The sequence below is a fragment of the Betta splendens genome, chromosome 15 (assembly GCF_900634795.4).
Source record: "Betta splendens chromosome 15, fBetSpl5.4, whole genome shotgun sequence".
NCBI lineage: Eukaryota > Metazoa > Chordata > Actinopteri > Anabantiformes > Osphronemidae > Betta > Betta splendens.
Window position 1 is genome coordinate 19075066 of NC_040895.2, and position 26178 is coordinate 19101243.

The window sequence follows — 26178 nt, forward strand, 5'->3', positions numbered from 1 at the left end:
TATATATATATATATATATATATATATATATATATATATATATATATATCTCAGCCATTTCTTTCTTGTTCCAGTAGCCCACTTCTCGCCAAGGTGCTCTGGTTCCCCAACACCTGACGCAGACCTTGTTAGACCGGGCGACGTCTGAGCCGGTATCTCATGTGGTTCATTGTCTCTCATGATATAAGGTAGGCGGTAGCTTGAGGGGTCTTTCCCTTGTCTGCGCTTCCTGATATATATATATATATATATATATATATATATATATATATATATATATATATATATATATATATATATATATATATATATATATATATATATATATATATATATAGGAAAAAGGAAGATGAGAAACTAGAAAAATACCAAGGGCTCAGAGAAGAACTGGAGAAGGCTTGGCGAAGGCTTGGAGGGTGAAGGCCACAGTGGTGCCTGTGGTGATTGGAGCACTGGGGGCAGTGACCCCCAAACTGGAGGAGTGGCTACAACAGATCCCTGGAAAAACATCCGAAATCTCAGTCCAGAAAAGTGCAGTCCAAGGAACAGCAAGGATACTGCGCAGAACCCTCAAGCTCCCTGGCCTCTGGTAGAGAACCCTAGCTTGGAAAGTGGATGATGATATATGATATATAATGATATATATAAAAAATGATATATATATATATATATATATATATATATATATCGAACTTTCTGCTGTTTAAATAGCGTGTTCGTTCACCCTCCGATCAGCAGGTGGCAGCAGCTGCTTCGTTGGTTTCTCTTTATTTCCACATATAAAAGAAGCGAGTTCGCTGTCCGCGCAGAGCGATGGGCGCGTAACGAGCAGTTATTGTAAACACGTTTACATTCGTGTGCTATGTTCAAGGCTTGACCGTAAAGTTAGGTATCAGCAGTTCTTAGTTTAGAATCAACTTAGCGCTGGAGGCCAGTAAAGCCCTGCAGGACGAGATGTACCGCGGTCGGCCTCCGCTTAGAGGAGCCTATCCGCCGCCTTTCGAAGGCCGAGGTCCTTCGAGGCCTTATTCGGTACCGGGCATTAGAGACGACCGGAACCGCCCCAGAGCTCCCTACTATGCTGGATACCAAGACCACAGTAACCTAGACTCCTATCGGCGCACCCCCCCGCGCCGGAGGTACCCTTCACCCGGGTCAGGAAGTAACCGAGGAGAGTACTGGTCCGGAGGTGGACCACCGGGAGAGGTGGGTGCAGCGATCTGGGAACAAACGGGATTTAAAAAAAACAGATTGGCGATATTGGTACCATTGGTTTCAGTAACGACGTCATATTTTATAACGGGACATCTCACCACTCAATCCAGGTTTACCCCGTAACTAACCAATAACTATATCCTGACGCTAACGCTAATTATGCGTCTTAGCTTAGTTAGCGTCCAGTTAACTGGTTGGACTAGTACCGGTTTCTACCGCGGTCAAATGAGCCGCTGTTCGCTTTTCCGTGGTCAAATCAGCCGTCGTTATAGTTGAAATGGGCGATTATTGTGATACTTACGGTAACTGTTGCGATCGCAGAGAAGAGCCCAGAGACTCACTCCAGTGAACAATGCAGATTAAATTAGAGGTAAAGTTCTAAGAAAACATGCAGTAAACTGCAAAGTATCAGAAGTGATGGAATTTATTGTGTATCTTTGGAGATAATCACCGGTGAAATATAAAATAACACAATTGGCCTCTGTTCTAAAACTTGGCTTTGAATAAAATGAGGTCCTCAAATTAGTAGAAAACTATATGAACTTATTTTACTGCATCGTTTGGAATAATACATTACTAAATTATTCTATAGATATACAGATGTGATATCAATGGCTGAACTTCATAACTTTTCTGACTTGATAGGCTACTGCCACAAAAAGTATCAATTCATCCCTGTATACTTTCCACATATTAGAGTGTCAATTTATCATCCTTGCTCGACAATGACCCTCTGCCGGAATATGATGCAGTGTCATCTCTAAGAAGAGTAGTACTGTTCACTTTTTTGTAATGGTAGTGCATTAAGTAGTACTTTTGAAGGATTAATAATCTACTAATTTGAGGAACAGGATTTATTTAAAACCAAAGTTTGGACATTGGTGTTTTTTATGACCGTATGACAGTTGAGTAGTACTTGATTCATAAAATATACAGTAAAATGAGCTGATACTTTATGTGGCAGTAGTATCTATTAGGTAGAACTGTAAAGGAACTGTGATGTACTTATTTTATTAAAGGTCCAAGTTGGAAATTCATTCAACTAATTGTAGGATACTTTACTAATGGATTATTAAAATATGTTCTTATTTATTATGGTAGTAATCCATGAAGTACTAAGAATCGTTGTAAAGAAATGGTGATGTACTTATTTGAGGAACAGGATTTATTGAAGGTCAAATTTCAGCTATTGATGTAAAGGCTGTTTATTGTAGGATAATTTATTAATGGATTACTCCAAACATACAGTAAAATAAGTTGATATTTGCCATGGTAGTAGTCCATTAAAATCTAAGTAGTACTAATTTGAGGTCAAATTTCAGGTGTGTGTGTGTGTGTGTGTGTGTGTGTGTGTGTGTGTGTGTGTGTGTGTGTGTGTGTGTGTGTGTGTGTGTGTGTGTGTGTGTGTGTGTGTGTGTGTGTGTGTGTGTGTGTGTGTGTGTGTGATTTGTCAGAGCACAGTGCATTCTGAGTGTTGGTATTTGTTGCAGAACTCGCCACCTCCACGAGGACCTATTACTCTGGACCATAACCTGGTCATCACTGTTGGCAACGAGCTGACTGGACCACCCGGCCAAGCCCCCTCCTCAAGCCACCATGACAGGTACATCTCAAATCAATCACACGTAAAAACGGAAATATCCAAAATTCCCACATTGTCTTCATGAAGCCCCGCTCACTAGGGTTACTGCTGCGGTAGCAGTATCATCTCTTCTGCATAAATGTCTTATTTGTAATTAGCACAGAGAAAGACAACAGACACATACAGTGGTGGCATGTTAGTGAACAGAAGGAGGAAAGATGAGGAAAACGGGCAGGAAATGAGTGAATCAGTGTAAATAAAGGGGTTCATTGTGATCTACACTAATCCACTGTGCTGCATTCTGGTTCATGTACGCTGCTCTCTTCACGCAGAGACTATCCTGCTCGATCTGAGTATCACTGGGGCCGCAGTCCAGACAAAAGCCCCACCAAGAGCCGACCTCACAGCCGCAGTCAAGACCGGAGCCGAGCCAAAAGCCGCGGCCGGAGCAAGAGCCGCAGTCCAGAGCGGAGCCGGGCCAAAAGCTGCGGCCGGAGCAAGAGCCGCAGTCAAGACCGGAGCCGAGCCAAAAGCCGCGGCCGGAGCAAGAGCCGCAGTCCAGAGCGGAGCCGGGCCAAAAGCCGCGGCCGGAGCAAGAGCCGCAGTCCAGAGCGGAGCCGGGCCAAAAGCCGCGGCCGGAGCAAGAGCCGCAGTCCAGAGCGGAGCCGGGCCAAAAGCCGCGGCCGGAGCAAGAGCCGCAGTCCAGAGCGGAGCCGGGCCAAAAGCCGCGGCCGGAGCAAGAGCCGCAGTCCAGAGCGGAGCCGGGCCAAGAGCCGCAGTCAAGACCGGAGCCGGGCCAAAAGCCGCGGCCGGAGCCGGAGCCGGAGCCGGAGCAAGAGCCGCCCTCACAGCAGGTCCAGGTCTAGATCCAGGGGACGCAGCAGAGAACGGAGCTACAGGAAAGTTGCAAGTCACACCCGCAGTAACAGCCGCCACACAAGCTGGAGTCACAGCTCAAGCAGCAGCTCGAGTTCAAGCAGCCACAGCAGCAGTAATAACAAATCCAAGAAAGAGTTTAAAGAACTCCAGATGGCGCGACGTAGGAAGGAGCTGGAGGAGATGTTGAGTCTGCCAACAAAATCCATCCTGAAGAAACGCAACGACTCTGAGGACTCGCCATCAGTCAGGGTAGGATTTTTTGCTGGGTAATACACAGGTTTAAATGGGACCACATCTAAATAAATGAGATGTATTATTTATAATGTAGCTTAAAATCAACATAGTTGGCCAAAGTGCTTTACACAGACAAACACTCAACAAGATATTTAATATCAGCTAAATTTGGGTAGCTGGGGTTGGTAAGATATATGAGATGAGGTACAACCTTAGTAAAAAAACAAAAATTGTTGTGCCAGCGATTAAAATTTAAGAGCCATAGAATCTTCGATCTTTAACTCTCAAACAGTAAACTGTACGAATCAAAACCTAGGAACGCGAATACAGGAACGAATCAATCGCGAATGAACTGGACTGCTTGCTGCCCGCTACAGAGCCTGCGCAGCCTGGTTGTCGCGTGACAAACAAAGGAACAAATCTCAAAAGAACTGTAGTACATGCTGCTCACCACAGAGCCTCAGCTGTGAATGATGAACGAGAACAATGAAAGAAACCGTGCAGCCCGAGCTGCCTTTCAAGTGATGGCTGGTAGAGAACAAGTGAAAGTACAACTTATTTTGACTATTAGTGAGACTTTTAAAGCAATAAGTAACAATAAGTTCCCTAAAATATTTACATGTTGCATTTATTGTGTTCCAAACGTTGGTGTTATTAATATTGTCTTATTATTTTTAAAGTATAACACCAAATCAACATTTTCACAAAATAAATAATGTATGTCGGGCATCTGGTGACAAATAAATGAACTTTAGATATCAGACATCATTCATTTACTTACTTCCGTTTCTCAGTCCACACAGCCCAAATTATTTCTGTTTTTCTGTTTCCTGACCTGTTATATACACACTGAAAGTTAATGTTTAATCAGACAGAACTGAAAATTTTAATTTTTTTGTTTTATATATATATATATATATATATATATATATATAAAAACAGAAAAAACTCCCTTCTTACCCTTCGCGGGTGGTCTCATCCACTTTCCAAGCTCGGGTCCTCTACCAGAGGCCAGGGAGCTTGAGGGTTCTGCGCAGTATCCTTGCTGTTCCTAGGACTGCACTTTTCTGGACTGAGATATCTGATGTTTTTCCAGGGATCTGTTGTAGCCACTCCTCCAGTTTGGGGGTCACTGCCCCCAGTGCTCCGATCACCACAGGCACCACTGTGGCCTTCACCTTCCAAGCCTTGTCCAGTTCTTCTCTGAGCCCTTGGTATTTCTCTACTTTCTCATGTTCCTTTTTCCTGATGTTGCCATCGCTTGGTATTGCCACATCCACCACTACGGCTTTCCTCTGCTCTTTATCCACCACCACAATGTCTGGTTGGTTCGCCATTACCATTCTGTCTGTCTGTATCTGGAAGTCCCACAGGATCTTGGCTCGCTCGTTCTCTACCACCTTGGGAGGTGTTTCCCACTTTGACCTTGGGGTTTCCAGTCCATACTCCGCGCAGATGTTCCTGTATACTATGCCAGCCACTTGGTTATGGCGTTCCATGTATGCTTTCCCTGCCAGCATCTTACACCCTGCAGTTATGTGCTGGACCGTCTCAGGGGCCTCTTTGCACAGTCTACACCTTGGGTCTTGTCTGGTGTGGTAGATCTGGGCCTCTACGGCTCTGGTGCTCAGGGCCTGCTCCTGTGCGGCTAGGATGACTGCCTCTGTGAAATTTTTTACATGGTGATAAAACATGCACTGAAATGATCCCCATGGGATTTTGTGACATGTCACGAGCCTTCAAGTTAATGTTACATCATCTACTCAAATTATTGTAGTATATTCATGATGAATTCTGAAGTTTGGGGTTGTGCAGGCTATCACTCTGCTCAGTGTTCTCTGTGCTGTGTTTCAGAGCCTGGACTCTCCCAAGGGTCCAGAGGGCTCCAGCATGTCTCGTGTGGCTGACCAGCTGCTGCAGGCAGTGAAGGGCATGGAGCCCCACACAGTGGCTGCTATGCTGTCAGAGCTGAGGTCCGACCCACAAATGGCTAATCGCCCTAGTCTTGACAACGAAATTAAAGAGATTCTGAACCTTTTGGGGAGCACAGGAGCCAAGGCCTCCCTAAAGACTGTAGATGATATTGATGATGAGGAGCGGTACCTATACGGAGACTCAGAAGAACCCAAACCTCGACCAGTGTCCCAACCGGTCCAGCACCAGGGCCTGGATGTCTATGGAGACGTGACGGAGGACACGCTGTATGGTGACTACCCGCCACCAAACCCTGTAACCACCCAGACCTACGCCGCCCCCCTGGGAGCTGTCCATCTTCCGGCAGCTCCCATCATGGGGCAGGCTGGCATGCAATACATGAGTCGACCCGCCATTATCCCTGAGCAGAGCATCACAGTCCAGGTGTCAAACCCAGCCTTTCCCCCAGGCACTGAGCCGCTAGAGGAGAGCGAGCGTCAGGCACTGGAGGAATATGAGAAGATCCAGGATCTGCTAAAAACCATTGGTATGGACCTGGGTGTGGTTGAGATTAGTAAAATGGCTGCCAGGACCAAGGAGCGTCTCCATGGAAACAAGCCTCCAAAGACACCCACTCGCCGTAGACGGTACTCATCAGGCAGCTCCAACGGCAGCCGCCGTGACCGCAGGAGGTGCAGCCACAGCTCCAGCAAAAGCAGGAGTCGCAGCCGCGGGCACGGGGGCGTTTGGAGTAGCGATGAGGACCACAGGAAGTCACCGCCACACAAATCCCTCAAAAACAGAGCAGTGAAAGAGATGAAGGCTGAGCAAAGTAATGCAGCAGAGCCTGCACAAGTACCCAGTACCCCAACCCCTCCCCAAGGGGTGCCCATACCGACTTACCCCTCATCACAGGTCCCCTGCATGATGACCCCTAACTACCCCCCACCGGGTTACAGCCAGTACGGAAACTACCTGCCCTACGTGCACCAACAGTGGCCACCCATGTACCCACCTCCCACTATGGCCCTGCCCCCACAGCCTGCTCTGTCATACAAACCCCTACCTGAGCTGGAGGTCAAAGGTCAGTGCAGTCATCAATGGAATATTCATTATCATCATCTAACCTTTTGTATTGTCTCTGTTGTAGGAGCACACCCAAGTGTAAACCGCACCTAGTAGAGAAAAAAAAGTTTCTTTCATCTATAGACCACACCTGTCTAGAAACTGTAGGTGTCCACGTTGTAACATGAGATGCTTACGCAGAAAGATGATATACAGACTTTTAATTAAATGCGGTAAATGTTTTTTTTCCCCCCTAACAGTGCCTGTTGGTTAAAAAATTAAGAAGTACAGCTGCGTACCACAAAAGTCATCAGATCAAAAAACTACCACTGCTTTCTGTGCATGAAAACCATTAAAGTTGTCCTCTTCAGTGTCAGACTTAAACGGACTCACAATTACTTGGTCAAACACTTTTCTGTCTGTCTTTCGCTGTTTCGTTGACGTTTTCCTCGTAGTGGAGGGAGCTCCTGCCAGCACTGTCTGCCGTGCCTTGATAATGCCAGCCTTGACAGGCTGGCATTTTCAACTCAACCTCTTTTAAGGTGGCGATTGTTTTGGCTTTTATTGAGCGCAGCAACTACTGCGTGGTTGGAGTGTAAGAATAAGTGAAACATCTTTATGATCGCTTTTGGTGAGTTACCCATTTATTTAAGGCAGAAAGAAGAATCCGCTCCGTCAGTTCTGTCCATCATACGGGTGCATCTTTTATAAACAAAAAAGAAAAAGGCTGTAATGTGACACCGGTAGCGAGAACACACCGAAGCATTTCAATGCTGCCACATAGCAATGACTAAGGGTGCATACAACACCCAAGTCTGTTGGATCTGCACATCTCGGCCATGTTTGGTGGCTCGTAAATGAAGCTCGTAAATTGGTAAAAATCCATAAATCAACCGCACAGTTGTTTAAGACGCAGGGTTTAAAGTGCGTGAAATTACGGTAGTTGTTTTTTATTTAGCTGTAATTGTATGATTATCATGAGATTGAGCAGGGGCAGTAAGAACCAGCAGCAGGCACTGTTCAGATTAGTTGCCACATAAAGACAGACATCCAACTGTCCACGTGTTGTCACAGGCCAAAGATGTAGTTGAAGCCGAAGCATGTTTTGAAATTATCTGCATCTTATGACATTAAAAAAATGAATTTGAAATAAAAAAACTTTTTTATAATGAATTTCAGTTAATGGTTTCATTTCCATCCCCCAGGTTCATTGAGCTCAGTTCAGAAAGACGACATTCAAAGTTCAAAGCTCAGCAGTTACGAGAGTAGTGTGTCAGAGAAGCGGAACAACGAGAGCCAGAAACAAAAGGTTTGACACAATGCAGAAACAAGATATGAGCTCTTAATGATGAGAGAAATCGGCAGCTGTTTCCACCATATGTGACTCTACAGGTTATGGAAGAGAGAGAGAAGCTGAAGGAAGAGAGAGACATCAGGATGAAGAAGAAGGAATATTTGATGAAGGAGCTTGAGAGACTCAGAAAGCAACAAGGTGACGGTGACTTGACTAGTTCTAACAGTATCACATCCTTCGTTTTATGGAATCAATCTGTCACAGATCCCGAACAATGGAATTAGTGCCATCGTTCCAGTTAGGCCTGGGAAAACTCTCACACTGTCACCACTAATTTATTATGTGTAACTCAAAGGTATCTACAGCAAAACATTCTTTTCATCCACTTCAGTTAGTGTTTGACTGAACATTTATTTCTTTGTTCTTAATTGTAAATATGAAACCTTGACCAATACAGAACATTAAGCATTGTTTCTTCATGAAGATACAAACCAACACTAAGAGATTTTTGTCTCATTAGGTGAGCTCCTGAGGAAGAAGCGCAGGGAGAAGGACGGCCACAAAGACCCTCTGCTGCAGGAGATCAGCCTCCTACAAGAAGAGGTCATGACTCAGATTGCCAACCTCCGCAAAGAGCACGAGACTGCAGAGAAGAAACGCAGTGAGATTGAAAAGGTAGCACTCATCTTGGGCCTGAGCCCGTCGGACCGACCCCACAGGAGCAGCCAGCAGGCAGATGCTCAGGAAGATAAGCTGCAGCCTCCACCAGAGAAGAAGAAGCGTGAGCCAGGTCCAAGCCCTGAGACACAGCAGGGATCCAGCAGCTTCACAATGAAGGTACAAATGCATGAAGAGTAGGTAACATGGTTGTGCTGCATCGTATCTAGGGATCCAGAGGGTCAGTGTATGTCATCTTACTGTATTATTAGGCACTGAACAAATGCGTAAATGTAAAATAAAACTTGTAGCTGTATTTATTTAGTACAGATGAGTCAGGACATGTAAGGTTAGTTTAGGATGAGAGCAGATCAGAGCAGCAGCGCTCTGAAAAGACAACAGCTGATTAGGTGCATTAACTTCGTGTCCTGAACTGGACCTTAAAGCTGGATGTCAAATTTGTGCTTAGCTGATTTTGCTCAGCATCGCCTAAAATGGGTTGCAAGGTCACACGTGTGTTTGACAAGCATGTGAAGGCTGGGTATTTTCACAGAACTAATGCCGTCAATAAAACAGCACAGTTAATGTGACATCATGAGTATCAAAACATCCACGTCCAAGTGACCTGTGTTCCAGACTCTCCAAAGAGTCTCTCCAAACTTTTATTTTGGTTTAGTTATTTGGAGGCAGACCTAGCTGAGCTTGGGGCCACGGTTGCTTGTGTCTTTGAGAAATCAAAGACAGTTAAAAGTTATTTGACAATCTAGTCCTGTTAGTTTAAACATAGATAGTTTAGACTAGGCTTTTATCTGGTCACAGTAACAGACAGAAATTCAGTTTGAAGAAGCGGAATGCGAGTCTGAGCCTTTTCGTAAACGTTACGTGAATTAGTTTGCATCGGTATAGATGCCACTTGTGGATTCTCATAAAAAGCGCATTGACTGTCGACTTGGAGGCTGGAACAGTGAAGGTAAGAAACATCTTCATTTTCTGAAGACTTGTTCCTTCTCTGATTGTCTGTGTGCGGTTGCCTGCTTTCTGTTTGTTAATTCTCTATCGTTTTTTTTACCAGGTCTCAGCAGCACAGACATCAGGAGCATCACTGGTCCAGCCGCCCCCCACCTCTGTGGCTCCAGAGCCAACTGCAACCTTAGAGCCATTTGAATACTATGACGCTGGAAACCACTGGTGCCGAAACTGTAACGTCACCTCTGGTTCCATGTTTGATTTTTTCACACACTTGCACAGCAAAACCCATCGAAAGGTTGGTTTGTCCTACTTTAACTTGTACACTTGATCATCATCAGTTCTGAAGTGATTTTTGTGGCATATGGCTTTTGGAAGGAGGTTGATATTTGCACCTGGACAATTCTGAATGCTTGTGCTTTGCACAGACTCTGGACCCATACAACCGGCCCTGGGCTTCCCCTTCCTCCAAAATAGACAAGAACATACCATCAGAGGAGAGGCTGACGAAACCTTCCAAAGGTATTATTACCATACATCTGTGGTAGCATCATGGTGTTGCTGTGTTTTCCTCATCATGCTGGTTGGTGAGCTGCTGAATTTGTAGCCGTATTCTGCTTCCAGGTGGAGCTCAGTGTGGATCTCTGCTGCAGTTTCTGTGTCTTAATGAAAACAGTGCTAACGAAGTGACAGAGACTCTCACCAAGCCACAGAGGAGACACCGTGGTCCACACCTCTGTTGTCAATAAATTTGTTTTTGTGTCTCAGTTCAAAAGCCAGTTTCAAATTTACCATCCTGGGGTCACATGTGGAGAAGTGCTTTTCCGTCCCGTCCTTATTTGACAATATTTACACTGATGTTGCAACACTTAAAAGAGAAATGAAAGACCTAAACTTTTCATCTCTATTACTTTTGCGTTAGTCAGATTGTGCATTTCTAACCCTCTCCTGTCCTAACAGGTTTGGAAATGGAGACTTCCAACAGGTAAACATGATTGTCAGTTTGATTTTTTTTCTTTTTGTTTAAACTGTAATTTGTGTGTTTTGCTGCAGGTTCGGAGTTCCTTTTGCCAGTCAGGGGATTCTTCTGCCTTCTTTGTAAAGAATTTTTTGGAGATGCTATCTGTGCAGAAGAGCACGTGACTACACATGCTCACAATGACAAATACAAGGTATCAATAAATAGACAGTAGGAAGCCTTACCTTTCTATTACCTGGTACATATAACCTTATCACAGTTATCCATATATATACTGTACAAGCCATTTTTTAAGAAAGCCTTAAACAACAAAAGCTTTGCCTGACAACCATAATCTGACCAAAGAATTAAGAGGTTGAGTCAACTCTCCCCTCACATGATGTGGTACAAAATATTCAGATACCATTTTGGACATGACAAAATCCACGCAGCACGTCAGAACCTCTAATTGACCTTAAACAGTTTCCTTTCATTACATTTACAGATCCTACAACAATATTAACAGCTCAACAGCCCTCATCAGTCTGACAATTAATGTTTTCTTTCCTGTATCCTCCAGAAACAAATGTATGAGAATCCACTATATGAACAGAGGAGGAACCTGGACCGCCAGGCAGGCTTGGCCTTAGAAACAAGTGGAAAGAAACGCAAACATGAGATTGAGGATAAAGAAAAGGAGGAAAAAGGCAAACATAAAAAGGAGAAAGAGAAAAAGAAGGAATCAGAGGCTGCTAATCAGTTTGAAGGTAAAAGGGAGGAAGTGGAGGATAAGTCAAAACCAAGTAAAAAAGAGGATGCTTTTAAACCAGCCAAAGGTCAAGAGGAGAAGAGAGATTATTATAGCAAGAGAGATGTGGATGAAAAGTATAAGTACAGCAAGAAGGATGACAAATACCGATACAACCGAGATGAAGAGGAGAGTGGTAAATACAGCAGAAGAGGTGAGGATGATCGATACAGCAGAGAAAACTATCGATATCGCAGGGACTATCATGACAAATGCGACGACCGCCCAAAACATGGACTAAGAGATGATGAGGAGAAGTGTAAATACAGTAAATCTTTGGATTTCAGATCCAAACATGACCAAGATCAAGTTGAAGGGAAATCTAAGGCAGAGAAGGGAAATTTAAAATCTCCTGAGGTTGGGAAACCAGAGGCCAGCAAGCCTGACCTCCCCCCAAAGCCCTACAGCCTGTCAAAGGTTCTTTGTGGACCCAGTCCAGCTATGAGGGCTAAGCTCCGCAAACAGAGCTTGGAAGCTGGAAAACTGGCAACTGGGACTACAACCACCTCATTTGGAAAGTTTACTTGGAGGAAGAAGGAGAATGTTCTGGCAAAAGAGGCAGAGAAAGTTGCAGCTGAATTCATCAAAGATGACGAAGAAGCTGCAAAGCAGCAGCAGTCGGTGGAGGATTCTTTCGCCAAGTCAATGGCTGTTGCTAAGGAGATTGCAGAGAAGCTGGCGGGACAGGACAGTGGGCCTCTGCCCTGCGAATCCAATGGCGCTAGGAGGGGAAGGATTCGACCCAACCTCCCAGCACCTGCTGCTGTACTGAGGAAAACAACTATGGCGACTAAACCTGCATCTTTGAATACCTTTCTCTCAATTGGACCTGAAAACACCAAGGTACCAGAGCCTCCTCCAAAGGGTGATCCACTCACAAAAGCTCTAAATGCTCAGAAGGCATTACTGGAAACTAAACCTGAACCTTTGGGGGCTACACCTGCACCAGCTGCATCTAAGCCAGAGCTGTGTGAAGCTGAATCTCTGCTAGTGCATTCTGGACCTGCTCCACCTGTAGTTAAAACTGTGCTACCCCTTTGTAAACATCCCCCAGTTGCACCAAAGCCTACACTGTCTGAGGCTGAACCTGTAGCTTCAGAGGGTAAACCCTCACTGAAAGTATGTTCTTCTCCTGTATCATGTGACATTAATCCAGCATTCTTATCATCTGAGGCTAAAGTCACACAATCAGCATTGATAAAGATTGTCCCTGATGTAGCAGCTCCTGGTGTCCCAGAGAGTGAGCAGATTCATACAGTGTTTGTCAAGCCTCCACCTTTTTTAAAAATAGGTGATGGAGGTCAGAAGTCTGACAAACTTAAGAGTAACCTGGCTGCAGCAAAAGCCCAGGAATTATTTGGTATCTTTTACAGCAGCGTTGGTCGGCCAGGACCTTCCTCTATCACCAAACCAGCAACAAACCATAAGACCTATGGGAGTAGCACAAGTCCTCTTCCAGCTGTGCAAACACCAAAACAACAAACTCAGCTCCAACCGCCAACTAAATTCCAAATAGATCCACAGTCAACCACACAGAACAACACACAAGAACTCCAATCTCTACTGCTAGCTAAGGTCACTAAACCGGACTTCACAGCTTCTACCCCAAGTGCCCCAACCCAGTCCCAGTCCCTGACTGAGGTCCAAATATCTGCACAACCAGACTCACACAACAGCTCACCACCAAATGACAAGTTCCAGTCCCAGCCTCCATGTAAAGACTGTAAATTAACACAACCTGATTCAAATGATGGTCCACCAAGTGCCCAAACCCAGTCCCAGCCTGTGACCGAAGTCCCCAAACCAGTAACCAAAAATTCCCAGCCAAGTATTCAAACCGAGGATCATACTCAAGCTGATTTTCATAGCATTCCACAACTAGACTTCAGCAGTACCCTAACCTGTCCTCAGTCTAGTTCCAAATCTCAAATTCTGATTGCATCAGTTTGGTCCTTGCAACCTACCCTGATTCCAACTCCTTTGGCAGCTTCATCCAAGTCTACTTCACAAACAACCCAACCAAAACAGATTTCCCCAGCTCACACTGAGCCCCACAACCAGCCTATGTCTCCTAAATCTGAATCCCAAATCACCTCACAGGCAATGCATGCAGAGCATGAACCAGTATCTTGTACTCCTCAAATTTCAGCAGTTCTGCTGTCTGACCTCCAACTGAGCTTAGACACTCAGCACCCTCAACCAGAGCATCAGCCTGAAAAAGAACCACAACCCAAACCAGGGCCTAAAACTAGAGGAAAGACAACGGCAGCTAAAAAAACTCCTGAAAAAAAAACACCACCTTCCCCCCGTCTGGTTCGCCAAACCAGATACCAGACCCGGCGTCAGCAGCAGAGTCAGTCTGAGACAGAACTTACTTCAGGAGACTCTGACTCAGTAGCTTCAGATCAAAAGCACCTGGACATATGTGGCCCCAGTTCTGGGTTATATCCTGAGTTTGGGGAACCCTGTGAGGATAAGCATCAGGCAATGGAGCTTACCTCTGAAAACCTCAACCTCTCCTCTGAAATGACCTCCCTGGACTTTGAGTATGATTGTAAGTTTGAGTAGACATTTCCTTGAGTTGAAGGTTTCTGTAAAACCACTTGTGAGAGAAACACTTTAGCTCTGACCAATTATGTGTTTGAAACCATGTCTTTCATCTGTTAAGTAAAAATTCAAAATGAATGTTTCTGAAGGTATTGGTCTAATCTCGGTCCTGGTTTAGTTTTTTTTTTTTACCCTCGATAGGACTATATTTATCTTCAGGGGAAGTTCTGGTAATTGTAAAACTAAAATAATTGAAACATGATGCTAATGGAGGTTTTCCTATTTGACAAGATTTCCTTGAATGTGAAACTGATTCTAAGTTCATAGCTGTGTGGTTGTCACTTGTTTACAGATCACTGCTCGTTTTCGTGTCCTGAAGAAAACATACTGTCGGCCTGTTTTCATCTGATTCTCCATTTTAGTTTCTTTATCCTTTTTGTAAATCAATTAGATGTTTTTTCTAATGCTTGCAGTTTAACAGGTGACATGAAACTCATGGACCAGTAAACACTTCAAATAAGTTGGAATGCAGTGTATTCATGTTAAAGCCAGATCATTGGTTGACTGATCTGTGGTCATAGTAGAAAAAAAATGTTCATCCTGTAAAATTTGTTAAAGTTTTAATAAAAAAAGCTGTGAAAGTTAATAAATGCAGGTCTGTGATCTAATAATTGTCCATCAATATTTATCATTAAGTTAAGTGTTGGGTGATGAAAAGTGTAGATTAACTTTGCATATGAGGGTAGTTATGTTCTTTTGTCATACTTCACTTAGAAGTTTAATGAGTTTCTACCTCAAATTGAGTTTTCTTACACTTCGCTCCAAAATCTTTCTGTAATGCTCTGATTCCTTGTGTGCAATGTGTCACAGAGCAGCCCTGCACACCTAAACCCTGCCTCTTGCTCAGTGGTGGCTGGCAAAGTCTGCAGTAGCCTATGCTGTGGAAATATAAAGAAATCTACTGGACATCATCAGTGTGATAAACCATCTCAGTTTACTCTCATGTCAACGCAGAGTGGATCAGACTACATGCCACTAAGATATATTGAATAAGCACTGAAGGACTGAGGACACAAGACCTGTATTTACAGTATACCCGGTTACAAACCTCATATTAACTGTTGACTATTATATACATGAGTGAAGTTAACACCCCTTTACTTTCTTAACAATGTTAACAATGATGACCAAATGCTTGATGACCCCCCAGGAACAGCCCTCAGCCAGAGGCACAGCATGTCATGACAAACACAACATTTCCCACACCTTGCAGTGTATATTGTGTTGCATTTCAGTATTGAACTGTGATGGAGGTGAATTTTTTCTTGTAAATTTCAGATTTAACACAAGCTTATTTTGTTTTAATAGTATAAGACGAGCAAAACGCATAAAAAGGTGTTGATTTTACATATTTGTTTCATTTTGATGATTAGTTGAGTTGTTTTTTATAATCTCTGTCTTTAGGCTAACTCTGAGTCGAAGAAAAGGATGTAACAATGCAGTTCATTTGAATTCTTCAGTACCTGCAAACAAGCGGACACAAAAATGGAAATCTTTAGGATGTACTGTATGTCCAAGGCAGCGCACCTGTTGTGCGGTGGACAAGCAAATTCACAGGTAAAATGTGTGTGTGAATCACTAGTTGTTACTTTTTCTATGTATTTTATTGGTAAGGGTAGATACTTTATTCATCTGAGGGATTTCACATCTTCCAGCAGCATATTGCACACTAAATAAAAAGCATGGAAGCAATATAGTGCTGTTCAGTTGTCAGTCAGGACTGGAAATGAAACCCTTCAGGGCCATGCAATTCATGTCTGTAGAAACTGTATAGAAAGCCCTGTTTGCCCCACGTGATAAAACGTTCTGCTTGGTACTACGAAGTGTTGACTTGTGTGGCTGAATAGAAATGTTCAAAGCTGTTGGAAAACCATTTCAATTTTATTAAACACACACACACTAACTGTATGGAAAAATAAGCATTTTCATTTGTTCAGCTCTTTGTGTCCCCTTTCTTCTACGTGACCACCAATTCAGCTCCATTTGTTTGTCAGCTGCTTTTAAGCTGTCACGTAATGTCTTTCAGTGTGTAATACATTCATACGTTCTTGATTGGTTTCATACGTCTCGTACATTTGACTTTTTTATTGTTTCCAGTCTTTCTCCAAACCGTTTGACCGGTTCTCTTTCTACCAGCTGTTTCTGGCCATATTGTATCAGTAGTAACTGACCCTCGGCGCGTGGCTATTTTGTCCTGAGTAACTGTTCCTGGAACAGCTCAGGTGAACGTTACCTGCGAAGCAAAGCATCGTCACCGATCAGAGTCATCAGGTCTAAGTGGTGTGTTGCTGGGGAAGACTGGACTCCTGTCTCACACTCTTCTCGAAACGTTGACACAACCAATCAAAAAAATGTCCGAGGCGTCGCTAGGCAGATTTTCACGTCATCAGCCAATCAGAGTGCCCGCACTAGGAAAGGGCGCGGGTAGCTGACAAAGGCCGAGTGACAGCGTCCCTAGTCCCGTGGACTAACATCACGGAGTCTCCGTGGAGAGAATCATAGGCAAGATGCCGAACAAAACAAAGAAGGAAAAGGTGCGCGAAGGATGACATTAGTGCAGCACGTACGCAGAAAGAGTGGGTTGTCCAAAAGCAGCTGTTAATTGATCGGGTAGAATTTAGGCGTGTAAGATTTTACCGAGCTAGCTTAGCCTAGCAAGCTAACATGCTAAGGCCCCGCTAGATGCTCGCCTGGCAATGTCGTGTATCACTGTCTGTGCCGTCGCTGCAGCATCGAGTGCTTTTTGATGTATTCGATGGAAATCTATTTTATGTGCGCGTGCCCACTAGTTACAATAGGAAAGGGAGAACTTAGCGGTCCGGGATCATCGTTGCTAAAAGGGTGCTTGTTTTCCTATTTTTTTCAGTAATATGAGAAAGCAGGTTGGTTTGAGCTGTGGAAGTGTGTCTGTGCTGGCTGGGACTCGTCCATGCATGCGTGTCCTCTTTGCTACATGAACTCAGGCCAGGTTCGCTGCTGGTGCTGCAGATATTGTCACGTGAGAACATCTGCTGACCCGATAACATGACAGCACGGTTTTCATGGAGCTGTTGGGTGCATGTTAACACGAAAACTCACGAAAAGTCTGCCTGTGTCAGAAACTACAGTGCAAATCTTGTATGCAGTTCATTTCTGCAACCGTTGATTTTTAAAATGTCCATTTAATTCTCTAACGGATTAACGCTTGTGCGTTAGTAGTTACAAATATTAAAGGTATCTTAGATTCAGCTTTTTGTTTTTGGGATAATACATTTTCTAATCTAATTGTTGCAGGCAGTTTTTTAGTTCCTTTCAACTTTATTTCTGAACCACTGGTTTGGGTCCGATGTCTTCACATGTTCTTTGTTTTGACCAACTCAAAGGGGCTCAGTCAACCACACGAACATGTTTGTATGTTACTACTTAAGTACAAAATGTTTGTCATTTGTATTACAAGTATGTGTTTTCAGCTTATGTATCTTGTCTTTCTAGTTAGTTGATCAAATAATTTGACATTTAACTAAATCTTATTACACTGTGTCTTATGTGTCACTTGCCTGGGAGCAGACTTCAGTGTCTGGAGTGCATGTCTGCCTGGTGGCGTAGATTAGTGGTGACTTGCGTCCAATCAAGCCAATGATGCGTAAACGGGTTAGTAAGTAAAAGGGAAATAATAAAGCATCATTAAATGAATAACAGGTGCTGTGATGTGTGAATTTATAACTTATTTGTGAAGTGAATAAAATTTGTTAAATCCCAGTTGTACAAAAAATAGCAGCCAAAAAGTCAGAATGCAAATTTACTAAACTTCTGGCTCCAAAATTAGTAAAGAAAACAACTCTGTATGCTTAAAATCAATAAATCCAGGAACTTTTGACTTTAGTAATATGCAGTAATTAGTGGCAGTTTTTTAAATTATAAAAAATATTGTTTTCTAACTCAGACGCGTAGTAAAAAATGACATATTTGTGTTTGTATTAAATTCTGGTTCCCCTTTTTTGTGTATACACAGGAAACAACCAAATCTGTCAAAAGCAGCTCAAAAAACAGCAGCAGCATTGGAAAGGATGCTGCCACAGAAAACTCAGACGAGGTGAGCTTTATAGTAATTGTACAAAGAAGTAATAGCAGCACTTTTGGTTTATAAAACAAAACACTGGGTAAATCAAAACATATATAGAGGGCGCAAAATGACGATCTCACCTAATGTACCAAAACAATTGCAGCTCACGAACATGATTTTGCGCGATTGCGATCTGATCTGTCTGATGACATCAACAGACAGCACTCAGTTTTACATTTCACTTTATTAGAACAGTCCTTTTATGCATGTTTAAATTAAAGCATGTGCTATAGGTGGAGGCCATTGGATGGAATATTTCTTGTGTCCAGCAGAGGGCACTATGAAAATCATATTGAACTGGGCTGTACTACCCTTACTAGTTTACCCCAAGAGGAAATGTCCCTGCTTCCGCTATTTGAATGTATTCCAGTCATCCATCAATAGTGGAGAGACCCCAACAGTGGTGGTGAGTCCTGCCATGCACAAAGTTCAGCTGCAGATGGGATGGGAATTAACTGAAGAAAGGTTTTGCGAAATCTCGCAATAATGTATCTAGTTTTTTTCCCCCCATGTCCGTTCAGGGGCTCCGTAAAAAGTGTGGGTCGTTTTTTTTTGTTGTTGTTTTTTTTTGACAAAATCTGTGATCATTAGGCTCCAAAGATTGTAGGACTGTAGGTGATGGGTGATGGAAGGCTCTGTTAAAAACCCAGTCTAACCTAAGACATGTGTTCAGTCCCAGCAGCAGCAGAGTGGCAGTAAGCGTCCCAGCAACAGCACGCCTCCTCCCACTCAGCTCAACAAGATCAAATACTCTGGAGGTCCTCAGCTGGTGAAGAAGGAGCGGCGTCAGAGTTCGTCCCGCTTCAGCCTGACTAAGAATAGAGAGCTGCAGAAGCTGCCTGCCCTCAAAGGTGTCTAACCATCCAGATCCAAAACATTTCTATGTTTTTACATTTTACATTCTGACCACAGAAGAGAAAACTGGTTCTGAAGTGAGTAATGAATGAGGAGCATCAGAATATTCTGATCTTCACTGTTGAACAAAATAATAAACAGTGACTGAGAACAGTGATGACGGGTGTGGGGAGAGTAGCACTAGAAAACCTAGTTCTTTTCATGTATTGCTGCTGCAGTCCTTGATGTCAGAGAACTTCAGAGCCACAATGTGACCAGCGATGCATGTATCGCTCCACCGCTGGTTGTCTAGGTGGTGCCCTGCAAACGGTGTGGGCTTTGTGGCTAATTGGAGCACTTTTTGGGGAAAACCTGGGCTGATTAGAAGAGATGGCGTCCATCCCACGTTGAATGGAACTTCTCTGCTCTCTAGTAACATGGCCTTGTTGCTTAGCCTCCCCACTCCGTGAAAACTCAGAGTGGAGCCCAGGACGCAGAGTCGCAGTCTTACATGCCTCTCTGCATGTTCTCTACATCCGCCACCCGCTCTTAGCGTTAGTTATCACATATATTATGTACACACTGGAATAGACTCAAGTAGAATCATGCTGAATCTGTTTCTGTTTGCTGTTAGAGATTTTCTGTCACTATGCCTCTATTCAATCTTTTTAATGAGGTTTCATGAAAATCACATGCACTGGTTCTGGCTGATACGGGTACTGTGCTTCTCCTCCTTTAGATGCTCCTCCACTGGAGCGTGAGGAGCTTTTTGTCCAGAAGCTCCGTCAGTGCTGCGTGCTTTTCGATTTTCTCAGCGATCCTCTTAGTGATCTCAAGTACAAAGAGGTGAAGAGAGCGGGACTCAATGAAATGGTGGAGTACATCACACACAACAGTGACGTGGTGACCGAGTCCATCTATCCTGAAGCTGTTATTATGGTGAGTACTAGCTTCACTGTGATAACATCCATCCTAGAGCTTCAGACCCATGGAGAAGTGATATCTTAGTTTATAGCGAGGAAGTCAGCATTAACCGACCTACTCTCGGCTTTTGATTTCTTGGTGCTAGAGTCATTTTCATTGGTAAATAACAAGTGTCAAATGAACAAAATCTCTGTTATAAACACAAACAGTACAGACCTCAGATAGAAACTAATAATTGATATCAACTTTAATTAATGTTCAGTTTTCAGTGAACTTGTTCAGGACCCTTCCTCCATCCTCCAACCCGACTGGCGCAGAGTTTGATCCTGAGGAAGACGAACCGACACTAGAGGCTGCCTGGCCTCACCTGCAGGTACGCTGTGAACGAGTGTTTTTTCCTAATTTAGAACCATTTGGACACGAATTACTGGTTCTGTGAAAAGGTAACGATATGGGTGAAAAATTAGCCAGTAATTCTGATGTGTGTGTTTACAGTATACTTCCATTTTTAATCTCTTTTACTCCCTGTGTACCTCGACCTAAGACAGAAATCAAAAATGTGCAAAGCAATTTTCCTCTGGGATGAATAAAGTGTTTTCAATCTTGAAATGCTTGACTGGTCATATGCTGAGTTTCTTGTTGGTCTCCACAGCTGGTGTACGAGTTCTTCCTCCGCTTCTTGGAGTCTCCAGACTTCCAGCCAAACATTGCTAAAAAATACATTGACCAAAAGTTTGTACTTTCGGTAAGATCTCTCCTTGTAATATGTTTTTAAATAGGGCAAAGAATGTTGGGTCTGACTGAGCGTGTTGTTCTGTTGAAGCTGCTAGAGCTGTTTGACAGTGAAGATCCTAGAGAACGAGATTTCCTAAAGACCATCCTGCATCGGATCTATGGCAAGTTTCTCGGCCTCCGAGCCTACATCCGCCGCCAGATCAACAACATCTTCTACAGGTCAGCACCGGAGAAACTACAGGGAAAGCACATAAGTCATCCCATCTTAAATAACCAAACAAAGGCTCAGACACAGTGGTTGCACGCCAGTTAACTTAATTTTCCCAGTTTTAAGTGCTGTTGTAATTGTGCAGATTCATCTATGAGACAGAACATCACAACGGCATCGCTGAGCTGTTGGAGATACTTGGGAGGTAACACACACGCACACACACACACAGAACATGTGACACATCTGTGTCTGTGCTGCAACAGCTTCTCTTCTCTTTTTTAGTATTATCAATGGCTTTGCTTTACCGCTGAAAGAAGAGCACAAGATGTTTTTGATCAGAGTTCTGCTGCCACTTCACAAAGTCAAGTCTCTAAGCGTGTACCACCCCCAGGTCAGACCTCGGTTAATTTGTCGGCGTCTGTGATGTGGTCTTTTCTAACGTGTTCCTCTCTCCCCTTCAGTTGGCATACTGTGTGGTTCAGTTCTTGGAAAAAGACAGCAGTTTAACAGAGCCGGTGAGTCGTTCCCATGGCTGATAATGTAACACTGATAGGAAACACATATACTGTACATATTTAAAATCCTTTTAGATTAGATTAGAAGTGATTTAGAGGTGTGTAAAGGGTTTAGAGGTGTTCACACACAGGAACAGTCCAAAACTGTGAAATAAACATTTGAACAATCAGCTACATGAGGTGTTGAAATCTGATCTAACCTCTGCAGGTGATAATGGGTCTGTTAAAGTTCTGGCCAAAGACTCACAGTCCCAAAGAGGTGATGTTCTTGAACGAGTTGGAGGAGATCCTCGATGTCATTGAGCCATCAGAGTTCGTTAAAGTCCAAGAGCCACTGTTCAGACAGCTCGCAAAGTGTGTCTCCAGTCCGCACTTCCAGGTAACACTAGCAGAACCTGAATCTGACCCACTGTCGTTTAGAAGCTGGGCTCCAGTGAATAATCAGATTGGAACTGATTTGTCTGATTCAAATAAATTAAATTCAACTTTATTTCTATAGCGCCAAATCACAACAAGGTTATCTCAAGGCACTTTACAAGGTAAGGTTGTGTAAGACCTTAAACAACTAAACCCAACAAATCCCACATACAGCAAGCCTTTAATTACAATTTGACAGCAACAGTGGAGAGGAAAAACTCCCTCTCTAACGAGGAAAAAACCTCCAGCAGAACCAGGCTGGAATTGAGCGGCCAACTGCCTTGACCAGTTGGGGTGAGGGGATGGAGAGAGAGAAAATTACAACAACAACAGAGCCTGTTGTTGCTCCTCGAACCTGAACAGGCAGCTGGTTCCACAGGAGAGGAGCTTGGTAGCTAAAAGCTCTGTCTCCCATTCTACATTTAAAGACTCTAGGAACCACAAGTAGTCCAGCGCTCTGAGAACAAAGTATTCTGCTGGGAGCATAGGGAACTATGAGGTTTTCTAAGATGAGAAGGAGGTTTATCATTAAGTGGTTTGTAGGTGAGTAGAGGATTTTAAATTCTATCCTACATTTTACAGGCAGCTAGTGCAGAGAAGCTAATGTAGGAGAAATGTGATCTTTCTTTCTAAGTCCTATCAGAACTCTAGCTGCAGAATTTTGAATTAGCTGTAGGCCTTTTAAGGAGCTGTTAGGACATCCTATGAGTAAGGAGTTACAGTAGTCCAGCCTAGAGGTAACAAATGCATGGATCAGTTTCTCTGCGTCGCTCAGAGAATGCTTCTAATTTTAGCTATATTTCTAAGATGAGAGTAGGCGTTCTGGAGATTTGTTTAATGTATGATGTAAAAAAACACCTTTAAATGGAGGTCAAGGTTAAATGAGGATGACTGATCTGATTTACAGTAACAAAGAGCAGAACGGAGCTGATGAGATCCAAGGTGCATCCGTTCCTGGTGGGAGGGGCCTGTTGTTCTCAGCTGATGCTGATGCCAGCATTGTGCTGTGTGCAGGTGGCAGAGAGAGCGCTGTACTACTGGAACAACGAGTATATCATGAGCCTGATTAGTGACAACGCTGCCAAGATCCTCCCCATCATGTTCCCCTCCCTTTACAAGAACTCCAAGAGCCACTGGAACAAGTACGACACAGCACTGATAAGAATCTGAACCAAATGAATAATGTTTTTCATGTAGCTGTTACTAAACATTACATTTCATTTAATGTAAGTAACGAATGAAACATGAGCTTCACAGATGGTTAATCTCAACTGTTTCTTTCATAATTCTATACTCACTGAATCTGGCTGATTACTGTCAGATGTCTTACTTCATTATGCTGTTCCTCAGGACAATTCATGGTCTGATCTACAATGCGTTGAAGCTTTTCATGGAGATGAACCAGAAGCTGTTTGACGACTGCACACAACAGTACAAGGCTGAAAAACAGAAGTAAGAGCAGCAAAGCCTAGCAAATTGGACTAAAACATCCCTGCATCACTGACCATCTGTTTTCTGTTTTTTCTAGAGAGAAGTATAAACTGAAGGAGAGAGAGGAGATCTGGCATAAGATCGAGGAGCTGGCCAGACAGAACCCTCAGGTGCACTGCTGACATGATGCATTTACAGTCCAGTACGGAACCCGTCTGGGACAGTTAGAACCTGCTTAGTTACGGTTGAGCATGTGTGACCTTTATGTCTTACTCCTTATAATTCTCTAAGCACATGTTGGCTGATGAGTCCACCGCCACCACAAAGCTTTTAACGAACTGTGTCCTTCTGTTTTAGAACAATAAGCTCCATCAGCTCCGTCCCAGACTGCAGCCGCAGGAAGAGGTAATTTTATTTTCACTAAAGTTGGTGCTGTTACATCACTGAGGAATGTCTACTTTAGATTGGGTCTGTGGCTAGAGCGTTGTCCACCTGCTGTTAACCTCTGACCTTAGCTCGTGTATTTTATACAGTACATGTTGTACAGTGACAGCACTGTGTCCGTGTACTCGATGGAAACTGACACTCCGACTGCTGAAGACATTCAGCTTCTGAAGAAGACAGTGGAGAGTGAGGCCTCGCAGGTACTGTGGTATCTACTAGTGCCTTGTCTTTGTTTGTCTCCTGCTTCTTAATAATTTGAATAGGTATCTAAACTCAGTTCAGGTTTAACCTGCAGGTTCTAAGCATTAATTAAGGGTCCTGCTCTAAACTGAGCCGAACTTTGTGTTTTTTGTGGTTTTGTTCATATATGTGCATTTATTTGTATAATAACCACTTGTTTGTTACCTGCTGACATTTTAAATAAGGTTTACACATGAAGAGATCACTGCTGTTTGTTTGCCTGGTTTCAGGGTCTGAAGGATATGAAGAAGGACAGGGCTCTGATGAGGAGAAAATCAGAACTGCCACAGGACGTCTACACCATCAAAGCTTTGGAAGCTCACAAGAGAGCAGAGGAGTACCTGACAGCCAACCAGGAGGCTCTCTGACCAGCGCTCGTGTCCTGTGCTTCTTTGTTGGGAGGTCAGCACAGTCGCAGAGAAACTGGCCTGGGGTCAGACCCGGCTGGAGCTGATGCTGCATTCAGAAAAATACCCTCTCACCTGTGTCACTGTTCAAGCTGTGTCTGTTCACACAGTCTTTAAAGTATGAGGGATCAGCTTCACCTCCAGCAGCTGCTTCACCCACCTGCTGCTGTTTCAATGTCACCCACACAACTACTGCTGCCACCAGGCGTGTGCAGGTGACGACTCATGTCCTGAACGCAGCATCATGCCCTTTCCAGGATTAACCTCCAGCTGCAAGTCCATGTGTTTGTCGTTCGGCTTTGGTTTCCACACATCTTTAATAGATCTGCAAGCAGACAAACTGTGAAAGCCAAAGCTAAGTTCCTGTATCACAACATCTCATTATTAGTGCATCCAGGGACAACACAAAGTCACAGCCACAACCTATAGTTCCAGTAGTGGAATGAAGGTCCACCACTTCTTGCCATGTTGCATCAGTGAGTTCACTGACGGTCCCAGCTGCAGCACAGTCTCCTCCACTTGACTGGACCGGTCGTCCATCAATATGGAACTGAAGCAGATGAAGATGAGGAGACGTCTAGTTAAACGGCGTAACATTAGGCTTTGCTGTTTGGATTTGTTTGAACCGGAGACGTCTGCATGGGTTTTGCTGTCAGAACACCACTCTGCTGTTTTGTCCTTTGATCTGAATGTTTGTATCTGAACATGTAGCCGTCACTCATCGGGTCAAACACAACCTGGTCCCCTGAAGTGGGGTTCAGGACATAGGGACGATTAGAAGATGTTGCTTTGAGTCTGATCCACAACATTCAATACATGTGAGGTAGTATCATGTAAAGATACAACTCCTCCTTCTGCGTGGTGCATCCAGATCAGTTTTTCAACTCTAATCCACTTTTATTGTGCTGTTTGTTGAGTCACACGCTGATGAATTAAAAACATGATGCACAGGTGACTGCAGGAACGCATATGTTCAGGCTTATTTAAACTGTTAAATGTTCAGAATAGAACAGACATGCACCCAGCAATGTTTTCATAAACCGAATAAAAGGCAACATTCCATTGGTTTGATTTGCTCCAGTGCGCTACAGGATGCAAGACGCTCACATTAGATTTATCTAATGTTATAATGAAAATTTAGTAAACTTGAACTGAAAAAAACCCTTTTCATTTGAAAGTCAAAACAATCACTGGAGTCCTGACACAAAAATGATACACGTGTTGAGCTTTAATTAAGTAAAGTATTACATAGTAAAGTCTGATTTTGTACAGATGTTCATGTAGGAACGCAAGAAAAAGAAATAAAGTGGAAATGTTTGACAGTTTGTTTTACAATGACAGATTTAACAAAGAGATTCAATTCAATTTTATTTATATAGCGCCAAATCACAAAGTTATCTCAAGGCAGGAGACGACTAACTGGAACACGAGCCGACAAATCAAACTACCAGCAACTCGGTTGAAATGTTCATTTGTCCTTACAGGACTGAGAAAATCCGACCAAAGACACTGAGTTAATGGACAGGCAGAAATCAACATACATCACATTCTGTCAACTGCTCTCTGTGATTTGAAGGTGATAACAGACTGAGATTTGAATCCATTGGTTTTATTGACTGCTTTACCTAAAGTACTTAGGTTGGATCATTGATCAGTCACCTCATCTGCAGACATCTGAGAAACACTGACCCTGTGGGTTATTTAAAGTGTCCTAAAGTAAAAATTGAGTCTCACATACG

At 43.5% G+C, this 26178-nt stretch overlaps 3 protein-coding genes across 6 annotated transcripts in view; 2 read left to right on the top strand and 1 right to left on the bottom strand.

The window, feature by feature from the left end:
- Positions 1 to 758: 758 nt before the first annotated feature.
- Positions 759 to 14769, top strand: znf318 (zinc finger protein 318). 2 transcript variants are annotated; one of them, XM_029127690.3, is made up of 11 exons: positions 759 to 1206; positions 2706 to 2818; positions 3130 to 3925; positions 5765 to 6908; positions 8095 to 8198; positions 8282 to 8381; positions 8704 to 9020; positions 9913 to 10104; positions 10235 to 10328; positions 10860 to 10978; positions 11345 to 14769. In XM_029127690.3, the coding sequence occupies exons 1-11, from the start codon at positions 955 to 957 to the stop codon at positions 14138 to 14140; spliced, it is 6027 nt and encodes a 2008-aa protein (XP_028983523.1). In that variant the 5' UTR covers positions 759 to 954; the 3' UTR covers positions 14141 to 14769. The 2 variants fall into 2 exon arrangements, with proteins under 2 accessions (XP_028983523.1, XP_055358794.1); XM_055502819.1 differs by lacking the exon at positions 759 to 1206 and adding an exon at positions 1553 to 1585.
- A 1796-nt stretch (positions 14770 to 16565) lies between these two features.
- On the top strand, positions 16566 to 25761 carry ppp2r5d (protein phosphatase 2, regulatory subunit B', delta). Of its 2 annotated transcripts, XM_041067558.1 has the most exons (18): positions 16566 to 16713; positions 18171 to 18251; positions 18955 to 19132; positions 19855 to 20054; positions 20302 to 20412; positions 20692 to 20784; positions 20863 to 20993; positions 21128 to 21187; positions 21268 to 21376; positions 21447 to 21500; positions 21709 to 21879; positions 22000 to 22039; positions 22825 to 23059; positions 23268 to 23369; positions 23446 to 23518; positions 23706 to 23753; positions 23882 to 23992; positions 24263 to 25761. In XM_041067558.1, the coding sequence occupies exons 1-18, from the start codon at positions 16687 to 16689 to the stop codon at positions 24398 to 24400; spliced, it is 1962 nt and encodes a 653-aa protein (XP_040923492.1). In that variant the 5' UTR covers positions 16566 to 16686; the 3' UTR covers positions 24401 to 25761. The 2 variants fall into 2 exon arrangements, with proteins under 2 accessions (XP_040923492.1, XP_028983535.1); XM_029127702.2 differs by lacking the exon at positions 22000 to 22039 and having other exon boundaries at positions 22932 to 23059.
- Positions 25650 to 26178, bottom strand: part of mea1 (male-enhanced antigen 1) — a 2750-nt gene continuing 2221 nt past the window's right edge. For both annotated transcript variants that reach the window (XM_029127725.1, XM_055502828.1), the window contains one exon: positions 25650 to 26178. This exon is cut by the window's right edge and continues 484 nt beyond it. The gene's annotated coding sequence lies outside the window, so the exon portion shown is untranslated.